This window comes from Limulus polyphemus, unplaced genomic scaffold (genome assembly GCF_000517525.1).
Source record: "Limulus polyphemus unplaced genomic scaffold, Limulus_polyphemus-2.1.2 Scaffold759, whole genome shotgun sequence".
Lineage (NCBI taxonomy): Eukaryota > Metazoa > Arthropoda > Merostomata > Xiphosura > Limulidae > Limulus > Limulus polyphemus.
The window spans coordinates 83,554-95,832 of NW_013666369.1; the positions used below are offsets into that span (position 1 = coordinate 83,554).

The 12,279-nt window shown below is 34.7% G+C and overlaps 1 protein-coding gene across 2 annotated transcripts in view; it reads left to right on the forward strand.

Moving 5' to 3' along the window:
• The window catches only part of LOC106460362 (A-kinase anchor protein 1, mitochondrial-like), a 73,634-nt gene extending 62,475 nt beyond the window's left edge, over nt 1–11,159 (forward strand). For both annotated transcript variants that reach the window (XM_022387062.1, XM_013920054.2), the window contains one exon: nt 8,842–11,159. In XM_022387062.1, the coding sequence (XP_022242770.1) occupies nt 8,842–8,907 (66 nt within the window). In that variant the 3' untranslated portion in view covers nt 8,908–11,159. The remainder of the gene's footprint in view (nt 1–8,841) is intronic.
• Nucleotides 11,160–12,279: the final 1,120 nt, after the last annotated feature.

Consider the following 12,279-nt stretch of genomic DNA (forward strand, 5'->3'; position numbering starts at 1 on the left):
GCTTACAGGGCTATCGATTAGAAAATCGGCCCTTCCTGCCTACACCCACCTGTTACATCCTCTCTTTCAGAATTCGTTGATAGTTCTTTCTTACGTTTCATTATATATTACCTATAACCAATAAAAAGTCAAGGTTTTCATCTATCAAATGATGTATTGTATAACGTTATGTTCTGAACAGTTAGATGTCAGTTTCACTCAGACCCAACATTGTTCCCGTGGGAATGTTAACGACAAGCTTGGATGAATTTGTAATGGCTCTTGTCACATAATTAGAAAGCCAGAAAAATCTTGAGAGTTAGGAGAATTTGTCTACTTTTGCATGTTATTAGACTATATTCTTTGTTGCATTATTTAATTAAATAAAAATCATTAAGTGCATTACTATCTATAATATAAAAAGTTAGGGTTATCTCTCTTTGAAAACCAACAGCAAGAAAAAGAGGATTGGTTAAGTATTATTTTTCTTGCTTTTCATGTTTATTCTTTACATATAATTATAAAAGTAACTAAAATGTAAAAATAGGGATCCTTTTAGGTTTGTTAAGATAATATTAGGTAAAATAAATAATAATAATATTATAATAAAAATGTTTCATGAGTCACACACGCGAGAAACTTGTGGGTAATGTAATTCATTAGTGTAACATGAGCTGTATGTTCACTGTGTGATTTACAACTTATAATGCTGCAATTAGTAGTTAGACACAGTTCAAAGGGCAATAAAACAATAAAATTTAATTACAAACTTAGAGCTACCTAGGATAAACGAATATAGTTTCATGTTACAATTTGAAGTCATTCTAAAAAGGGTAATTTAGGTTTATTTCGATTTTTTTTTTTTTTGGTGGAGGTTACGAGGACAGTCGAATTGACCGATTCCATTTTGAGATAGAGTAGAGAAAATAACAGATGAACTGTAAAGTTTTACTGAAGAAAAAAAAAAACATTTGAAATGCATTTAGGAGGTTTTAGGGATTACACAAAGGATATTTGAGATGAGGAAAAGTATTTTTAATTTTTACATGAAAATTGCTTTGCACACATACTATTCAAAACAAATACTCAATGTATTCATGGACAAATCTTTATTTTAGTTTATTAAAAATACTTCCCTAAAAAAAGTTTTTTTTTGTATATGGAAGACTTAATATGAAATGCCAAATTTTGTGAAGATATACACACTATATTGAAAGTTAGAAGTATTAAATCTACAAAGACTTTAAAGGAGTACAAAGAGGTCATGTGGTTCAGTCAAATTGACCGAGCTTGTGTGTTGAGAGATTTAATGTGTTTTATACCATAAGTTGGGATTGATTACTGATAATTTTAGTTCACAGTTTATTTGGAAAATTAATATATGTTAAAAATTATTTATTTTATCTTCTAATACAGTACTTCCCTCTACTTACAAGATTAGCTATTTTGTCTAGTACTGCCCTCTATATGCACACTTTTTCCTCATACTTGCCACAAGTCTTCTGCTCCCTCCTTTTGGAAATCGAATGATTCCAACATGTCTCTCATGTAAATCATCATGCTTCACTTCTCCACCAATAGGAGTATGACATACATTAAGCATGTGAGTAATTCTATATGCCTCTATGAACTATCACCTCTCATTTGGCAGTGCTTGTGCTCGAATGTGTTCCTTTTTGTTTGTTTAACATTTCACGTTCATTTTTAGTATACTCACGAAGTGGTCTTCATTTATTTTCACTTCTAGTTTTTATTAAGGCTGTTTCTTAACTTCAACTTTAATCCCAGTTTATTACAATCGCATTGCTATTTATTCTTTCGAGTATTGGTTCACTATTCCTCATTACGAATTCTAATGTTTATGATACCACTTTGGGAGTCACACTTGTGACTAGCGCTATGTCTCAAGCCTCTGGTGTGGGCAACCTGATGGGGGATTTATCTGTGTTTATTTGCCGGCAGATTGAACTTTATATGGGTCAACCTCTTTCTCTGGATCTCACCCCACTTCGTCCAGAACAAGCTGAGCCTGTTCAGGCAGACAAGGACTTGGATCACCCATTTACACCTCCTAATTTCGCCATGCCTCCTGAGAAGTCAGTTAGGCCTAATATAGGTCTTTTTCAATGTAGTTTCTCAGGTGTGTGATGTTTTATCCCTTTCACCAATTTTCTATGACCCACTTCCTTCCTTACTACCTGAACAATCTTCCCATCCCTACTGACTTTCTCCCTTCCCTGGATATTTGGGTTAATGTTGACTACTTGCCTCACAATTCCATGGTGGGGTTGGTACACCTCACCCCTCATGGGCTTCGGATCAGTTTGTTCCTGCATATCATCATGCAGAATAGCCTTTTTCTAGACCTGCTATTTTTAGGCCCATTTTGGCTGTTTGGGGTGCAAATCTCCTGTATTCTTACCCATGCCCGATTTCCTACCTTTTTTTACCCTCCTCTTTATAGTATCTCTCTACATACCATCTCTTCTCTGAGGATCTCCACCGAAATCCTGAGGGGTTTTCTGGGGACTTTCTTTTCCTTCTTCTTCCACATTGACTTTTTTGTCATCTTTGGCTCTGGCATTATAGCCATGGTTTCTTTGTTGTTGGGACCTTCTAGGTTGTGCTGCAACCTTAACTTGCAATCACTTACCATCATCTTATCTTAGGGATTTACATATGGCCCCATTTATGCAGCGATACATCTCTAACATGGTCCCTGAGTCTTTAGAATCATGGTTGGCATCAATACAACAACAGTCTACCCTTTCCAACCTTGTTGCCTATTTGTCTACGATGGAGCCCAATAGGGCACCTGTTATTGTTTCCTATCCCTCCTCTTCCCATATTTTACCTGTCCCTTCTCAGGGTGTATCATCTAGGCATTTTTTGTGACGATTCCCTTCATGTCGCCAACAGTATAGGTGACGTACCGGGGGGGGGGGGGGGTTCTGGTTTGGTTCTATTTTTCCCTGGCATCTTTTCGTCATGAATCTTTGGGTTCTTCAAGTTTTCTCGAAAGGATTCCCGATCCCATCGTTTTCCCACCTCCCGTGTCTTCTATACTCGTTCCTTCCCTTCATCTCGAGATCGCATGACCAGCCAGGGTCTGACGGAGGTGGTTATGGAACTACTATCTCTGCAGGCCATTGTACCTGCTCTACATATTTCCCCTTGTTTTTGTTCCAAACTCTATGTTGTTCCCAATTTCAGTGGGGACTGGAAGCCTGTCATCGAATTCTCCCCCTTAAATCGCTTTGTTCAACTACCCCATTTTACCATGGAGTAATTCCTCACTCTATGGTGGGCTTTTTTTTTTCAGGCTTATGGATAACCAGGATGGAAGTCACCAATGCTTATCCCAACATCCCTCTATCACCATGGTCTTATCTGTATCTTCTGTTCATCCATCACAAGGTGGTTTATCACTTTCGTGTCTTACCATTCGGGTGTGCTTCTGACTCTTATGTTTTCTGTCGGGTGATCAGAGCTTTGCTCACCATCTTCAAGCTCTTGAGGTCACAATTCCACCGTTATATGGACAACTGGCATCTTCAAGCTCTTTCCAAATGGGAGTTAGCCAGTTATACTCTTCACCTCCTTCTAGTGGCTGCTCAGGTGGAATGGTTCATCAATATGAGGAAGTCCTTCCTCTGACCTCTCCAATATCTTGTCCACTTGGGTGTCCCTTTCAACACTCATCTCAGTCAAGCACCCTTCTCCTGTGTGACTTCATTGCAAGGAACTGTTAGTTTGCCACACTTCTGCTCATGAGGTTCTATCATCACTGGTCCCCCTCGGTCATGCACATATGTGATCCCATCAGTGGGTCCTTCACAATCAATGGAATCTTGCTCGGTATCCCCTGTCAGCTCCCGTTACCTTTCCTCCAACCTGATTGATGATCTGCATCGTTTGGACAAGGCCCATATGTTGGCAGGAATCCAGCTTCCCCCTCCTTGTCCAGGTGTACATGTTTTCACAGACATATTCCTTCAGGGCTGGAGTGCATGGGTCAATCACCATGAGGCTGTGGGTCATTGCTATGTAGATGAACGGTTCACGCATATCAATGTCCTCGAGCTCCTCGAGGAATCACTTCCTTCCTCTTGCCAGACATTGTCTGGTGATGAATCTTTCTGACAGTGCTACGGTGGTAGCACATATCAATCCCCAAGAGGCACCTGGTCGATAGATTTTTGTTTTCAAACATTGGATCTACTACATTGGGCCCACATGCACCACATTCATCTCTATGCGCATCACATTACGGTTGCTTTCCATGTTGTAGCAGATAGTCTTTCCCGTCTCGACATTATATATCCAACAGAGTGGTCTTTCAATTTTCTCGCGATCTCTCTCCATACCATTCTGTATCGAGTCCTTCTGATCGCTCCTTATTGGCCAGCACCACTGTGGTTCCACAATTCCAACGACTTTTCCCTCCACTACCTCTTTCTTTGTCTGTCAACCTCAGTCACTGTTTTTACATCCGCCTTTTCCATCCTTTGTCTTCACTCCTGGTTTTATTTGGACCTTGGCAAGGAGATCAAGTTTTCTCCCATCGAGTAGCTTTCCTTTTAGCTTGTTCTATACATCCTTCTTCAGTGGAGTTGTATCAGCACCTATTGAAAGTGTTCTGCAGTTGGTCTGTGATTCGGGGTTTCCATGCAGACCGACCTGCTGTGACTCAAATGGTGGAGGTTCTTACATGTATTTCCTTCTCCTTGTAGCCTGTGGACATCGAAGGTCTGACTTGTTTGCCATGGACGTTTCACATATGCTTTACCACCCTACCTATTTCTCCATTATCCGGATATTTCCTTTCTCCCAAAGACCACAGTGGCTAGGGAGGGTAACTCCTTCTTTTTGCCTATTCTCTTCCTTATATTTCTCATCTCCACCCTCGTCCCGATCCAGATAGACTTCTGTGTCTCGTCCGTACTCTTTCTTTTTATATTTCCCTCATAGCTTCCTTCTGTGGTACCCATTCCTGGCTCTTATTCTTTTGCAGTCTTCCTCTCTTCGGGATCTTTCCCCTTCTACCCTCACCAATTGGAATTACTTTTTGATTCAACTGGCTTCTTCTTCCCGGAATTTGTTCCAGGTGTCTTCTCATCAAATTCAACACCTCACCTTTTCCCTTTCCTCTCATCTTCATCGGTCATTGGAGGAAATCCTACAGCTGGGCATGTGGACTACATCTAATATGTTTGTCTGTGGCCAGTTCTTCAGATTTCAGTGTGCATTTAACTGGATAACCAGTGCAGAACAGGACAGTAGTGTTCTGTGGGTGTAGATGATGTGATATCCTCCAATATGCAACATACATTCACAAAGGAGTGAGATGTCAAAGTGCAGTTCACCCTCATCCTACCCCCATGTGGGTGTCGGTACCCTGTGGCTTGGTTTCAGATTCAGAGTAGAACCAATAAACATAAGTCCTCACACATGCATAGGGTGTTTACCTTCCTCCCTCGATCATACTCATTCAGTGTTGTGGGTCACAGTAGAGATAAAGGGGGATTGTTCCAGTTCTGTCCTTTTTGCTATCCCTCATTGTATCTTAATCTTAGGATGTTATTACTTTTCAGGTGGTTCTGATCAGACTTACCATTGGGGGAGTTGATTTATATTATATAAACATCCTTTCAATACTGGATGTCTGGTACCTGGATCTATCGATTAAAGGTAATACATGTGTCATGATCAGGAGTCAGAGTGGTTCCAGATTCCCTTCAACTTTAACTTGAGATGAAGACTGTATGATTCTCATCCTTCCCCCTGTGTGGATGGTGGTTTCCAGTGGCATGGGTTTTGAATGTAGTTGACTTACCGAGTATTGTCCGTTGTGCCCTACCCACTCTGCACCTAAGAGCATGCCCATTGTTTTACTCACTTTTATACTTGGTGGGATTGAGTTACATATGTACTTACATGGTTAGGATCACTATCCTGCCACAGTTCTCTCCCACTTGGTTATGCTCCTCTCTTTTACCACACTTATCTACTACACATTTCATGGATGGGCAAAGAGTATACCTGGTTTAGAAGTGGTGCAGTTCCCCTTGTCAGTTCTTTGGATCTGACTCTCTCATTTCTAGGAGTGTCCTTTGGATGCTTTCAGGAGGTACTTCTGTCATTCCCTCGCACTGGTACTGTCTCCTAATCAATGTGTGGTTCTAGCTAATCTTGTGAGAAGAGGGAAATACCGTATCGGAAGTTATAATTTTCCTATGTTGAAAATGTATTTCCTATAGGTACTTCCCTTATCTCACACTTCTCACCCTTCCTCCCCACTTTCCTCCAGTGATTACGTCTTCTGCCAAACCTCAAAGCGGTAATTTGGTAGAGGCATATAGAAGGAGTTGCATGAGTGACGTATGTCATGCTCCTATTGGTGGAGAAGTGACGCATGATGATTTACATGACAGACATGTTGGAATCATTCGATTCCAATAGGGGGGAGAGGAAGGCTTGTGGCATGCGTAAGGAAAAAAATTTGCATATAGAAGGCAGCACTAGATGAGAATAGCTAATCTTGTGAGTGGAGGGAAGTACCTATTGGAAATACATTTTCAGTATAGGAAAATTATTACTTTTATAAATTTAATTCAAACATTCAAATCCTTTGGATCTAGCTTGAAACATACATTCTGCATTATTATTTATTTATATGTAGCTTATTTTGAAACCTGGCCTAGCATGGCCTGGTAGCTAGGGCTCTCAACTCATAATCTGCAGGTCCCAGGATCATATCCCATCACCAAACTTCCTTGTCATTTTGGCCATGAGAGCATTATAATATGATGATCAATCCTATATTTTGCTGGTAAAATAGTACCCCAAGAGTTGGTGGTTAGTGATATTGCCTAGCTGCCTTCACTCTAATCTATCACTTCTAAATTACGGATGACTAGTGCAAATAACCCTTGAGTAGCTTTGCACAAAATTCAGTAAAAAAATTTTGAAACCTGTTTATCTTCTATGTTATTTTCAATATTTATAGAATATAATTTAAAAATTAGTTGTTTAATTGTAATATATATTTTTAAAACTTTACTTTTAATAATATCTTACCATTATTTTTTTCAATTCTTTATCATTGATGAATTTGTTTCTACACCTAAGATGTGTATATTATGAAGACTTAGCAAAAGTCAGTAGCTTGATAAGATGGCATAGGCTTATGTAGGAATAGGTTGCATTATATTGCATGCAAGATCAAAGTAAAGTAATATTTTAATTAGAAGTGGATTTTAATTTAGGTAAATGCCTAAAGATTGTTTACTTAGTTAAAGAGAAAAATCAATAAGTTATATATACAACAAAAACTGCTTTCCTGGAAGTAAATGATTAATTTATAAGATATTTGATTATTCAGTATTATTTAGTAGGAATAAGAAACCAAATTTAAAGAAATTATATCAGTGTCAACTTTTTGTTTTCACTCTGCATGACAGATTTTTGACTAGTGTTGTCTTATAGTCTCCTAGGTGTTTTTGGAAATTTACTTTGTACAGTGAACATATTGAATTCTAGTTTAAAATAATTAAAAGAAGGCAAAATTTTATTTTACACTTAAGAGTATTAGTATAGCATAAAATATTTATCAGTAAAAAAAATTGATGTTTAAAGTTTTGATACTTGTTTCCTTGATTATAATTGGAGTTATATATCAAAGATGGTTGGCAAGAAAAGAACTAAGGCTCTTTTAATAGTGATCTGAGATCAAGTAAAACTGTTGTAAAATCTGTTTTTGGTGTTTATAGTTACTTGATCCTAATTGCATTTTAAATTGGTGAACAGTTTCTGTCTGCCTTAAAAAAAGTTTTCTTCTGTGTCTCAGTTGGTATAATTACTTATCTTTGTGTTTGCAAAAATTTCAGTATTACTTAACAACACAATAAAATGTAATCCCATTTTTATATCACCTGCAAGTGGGAAAATCCATGGCCTCTTGCATGGAGAAAGGTTTGTCCCATTAACTACAGGGCTGAAAAAAGCTGGAGGTTAAAGGCAAGCACAGCAAAGTCCATGATTAGTACCATAGTCTAGAGGGAGTGGTGAAGCAAGATAGAAAATGTAGTGCATTTTAAGTAAATACTTAGATATTCATGTAGAATTAATATTAACATTATTGCTTCTGTATAGCTTATTTCTTATATTTGTGCACTAATAACAGTGGAAAAAAACACTAAATTTCCACAACATTTAATTCTTGCAAGTACATAGTTCTTTTGAGAAAAAATCACCAAATTCGTATGCCAGGTTTTCCACCTTTGTCTGCCATCCTTGAGTTCTAGTAAACATTGTAAATTGTTCTCATCTTGTATGCATTTTTGCATATCCATCATTGACTTTCATCACTATTTTCATCTCAAAACAAAGGTAACAACAACAAAAATGTGCTAGTTGTTGGATGGTGCAAATCTATCAAGCAGAGCTGAGTCTGATTTAGAAAGACTGTTTTCTATTAGTCAAGCAGATTTTCAGATTCCACTTCTAGAACTTGTAATAAAGGCTTTTTCATAACATATGTGAAAATAATTCATTTTCAGCCTCCAACTTAATCCCTCCCTCTAAAGATATTGCAATATTTTTTCTTTTTCAATTTGCAAAAAGATACTTTTATTAAACAAATCAAGTCACCATGTTTTGTTAATGATTACACAAACACGTTATTTTTTTTTAGGGAAAAAGAAGGAGAGGAGAGAAAGAGAAAATTATTAAATAACAATTTTAAAAGGATTTTTGAAATAACCATGCTTTTAAAAAAAGGTCCAGGATCTAATAAAACTTTTTTTGATTTGTTACGTGTGTTTTGTTTTTTTCACTGATTATTGTCTTGTTGTTTAATAGGTTGTTTTCATCAACCGAGAACTAGTGAACCAAGGATTAGCAAGTTGGATAAATCTTCAAGTTTAAATCAGTCTTCTGTTATTTGGTCTGTTTTATTATTTCATTGTTTTATGTATTGTTTGTTACAAAGTGTGTAAGTAGGCTGTAGAATGTCTTTTCAAAGCTGAAGTTTTTCATTTTTATGGGTCAGGACATTACTGTGAAGGATGGCTGTTGATAAATGGATATGATTATATATATTACATGTTTATTAATTATGGTGTTCTGAGTTACAATATGTAACAGTGATTAATGTATTGATGATGTTTATTTTGTAAACTTACTCTGTATTTATGAACTGTCGAGGGTATAATATAGTTATATTTTAGAAGAGGCCATTACCCTAATCTTTTTCAGTGATAGGAGAATTTTTTATTTCAGTGTGTGGTTGCTTCCATGTTGAACATTTGGTATAAAGTATGCAATTATAATTAAAATTTAAACTGACCCTTTATAGTGAGTGTTTTCCAACCTAACTTACTAATTGAATTGTTTCACAGTAGTTGAGTATTTCATTTAACCTTTTTTTTGTTCCTACTAGTTGAGTAGCTTTCTAATTTCTTATTGTGATACTGATGACATTTTCAAATAGCTTGTCGTTGTTTCATTAAATATTTGAAAAAAACTACTAATTTTTGAAAGAAAATACTGAAGGATTGTAATAGAATGTTGTAGGATATTATCATTTGTTTAAAAATAAATTGCAATTAATTAATAATTCAGTTTCTTAATAATTGCTGATAAAGTGTATTTTTACATTTACAAGAAAAGAATAAACACACATGCACATATATATAATTTTTTTTATTTGATTTATTAAAGTTGGGGGTTAGTTTTCCATTCTTGTAGTTTATCTATTTGAATTTTTTAAAATCTTATTGTAAAAAACAGTGATTTTGAGGTTTTGGACATTGTTTGCATAATATGAAATTTTAACAGGAAACACAAAACCAGTGGTTAAACGTTGAAAAGATTAGTTTGTGACTTATTTTTACCTTCATTTAAATTTAGAATGTTTAACAGCAGCATAAAATGTATATATTGATGTTAAAAGGAATTCTTCCTGCAAGTTGCCTTTAGTAACACTTACAATATTCCATCTACTAAAAACAATTATCCTTTCAGCTGTTAGTTGTTTTGAAAATAGAATGGAGCTATTAAATGAATAATTCATTAATTTTGTCGGCATGATGCATTAAAAATTGTAATATTTGTTCTAATCTTAGACTTCATGTTGTGATTGATAAACTGGCATGATGAATTTGTTTTTGTACTAAACCTTTCCTATTTACTATAATTTATAACAAATAACATCCTACATTGTTGTGATAGTGTTGGAACTTCTGCATTTGGCATTCTCTGTAACTTTTGAAATATTTATTCTTGTTTGTTACTCTTCAGCTTTATTTACTAGAAACTATATATTAAAGTAACTGTTTTATTATGTATTGTAGATTTTCAGATACAGTTATCCTAAACACTCAGGGCTTCACTGTTCTATTTGATAGTCCATCAATAGTTCATGGCTTCTGTGTGTAGTATTTCATATGCAAGTGTAATTTGTGTAATTGTGCATTGTCAGTGTTTCTTTGAGTACTTCTTAATATTTCTGGTTTTTTTATATACAAGTCTTAAGTGGTTTTACAGATTTATTTGCTTTTAGGTAATTACTTAATGTTAATTTTGTGTTTATATGGTACCTTTAGGTTATAGATATAGTGAATGAGTGACACAAGAAATTTTTTAAACTTATAATACATGTGTCATTAAAATAGGTTACAAAAACAGAAGCAGTAGAATTTTTAGTTTGTTTGAAACTCAGAAATATACCTTGTAGAATGATCTGAGAATGAGTGTACTATTTTATTAAAGATATGTGTGTTTATATCTGTAAATTGAAGAATTTTGTCTGAACACTGAGCCAACTTTTCCATTTAAGTATGAGTTTAGCAATCAAAAGTATTTTCAACAACAATTTAAGTTACTTTTCACTCATTTGGGTAATTGTTTTACACTTAAAACCCAAGCATTTTCTTAACTAACCTCCATCTAATTCATTTTCAAGTGTTTAAAGGGGAAAGAAATCAGAATATTTTTTCAGTAGCTTTTTTCTTGTTTTGACCCACTATGTGGAATTAAAAAATTGCACAACCTCCCATATGTATAAATGTCATATAGAAAACCTGTTATAAAATGTTGTGTTTACTTACGATAACATACATTTGAATAATCTACAGAGTACACCAAGTAATATTCAAAGTGTTCTCTTTTACTGTAAATGTAAGATAAGAAAGTCCAAGAAATATTACATTACCATTATCATCAGTTTAGTATTTTGTTTGTAAAAACCCAAAATATCAAAAGCTTCAGTTAGCTTCTATTGTTCAAAACAAAGTAACCATTTTGCAAAGGTTAACTGTACAGTATAAAATATAATATGTATTAAACCAATGTATATAGTGTTTAAATGCCAGAATATCTCAAAAAATTGTATGTTATCATCAGTAACCACCAAGTAGCATTTAATATATGCAGAACATTATTGTTAGTTAATAGATGTTTAAAAATAATTAGTACTTAAGAAATAATGCATAAGTGGATAGGAGAATATGAAGTGGAGTGATAATAAGGGAGTTTTTATATGTTTGAGAAATATAATTCTATATAATTTAATCAGTCATGTAAACAATTAGGAAGTTAAAACTAATAGAATGGTTTCTACCAACAAAACCAACCAACCAGATTATTTTTTATGCATTATATATGCTATTTGTAAACTTTCTGTTTTAGATGTTTCCATAAATTGATAATGAATAGACCTGTAAGTTTGAGAAGGGACACCACTTCAGACAAAGCACTTAAATCATGATTTTAAGTGTGAAGCTAAAATTTAAAACAAATATGTGTATCAAATGTATTTTTATATGTGCATATCACTGCAGTTATTGGTAACTAAGTTTCATTTGTATGGATAGGTATTACAACTATTTTTTTAACATTAATGCATTAAGTATTGAGTGAAATATTTACATCTTACAATTGTGTTCATAAAATGAATGTGATCCTTCATGTGTTATTTACTATACAATAAATTACAACTACATACATATAACCTTTTCACAAATATTCCACATTTGCTTAAATTAAAAGTTTTAGACTTACTGGAATTTTAATTAGTTCCCTAGATGTGTGCAAAGTGGTTGAGAAGGATTTTTGTAGATTTATGTTACAAGGACCATTGGTATTTTTAATTGTAAATCAGTTTAACTCTTTGGCTCTAAACATGAGAACTTTAAGTGTACTACCCTCTTCGTGGTATAAATGTACCATTTCATTATTGAAAAGGTTTTATATTCTATTATAAGAATTATATGTCACTTACTCTGTAAAAGTGTCTTG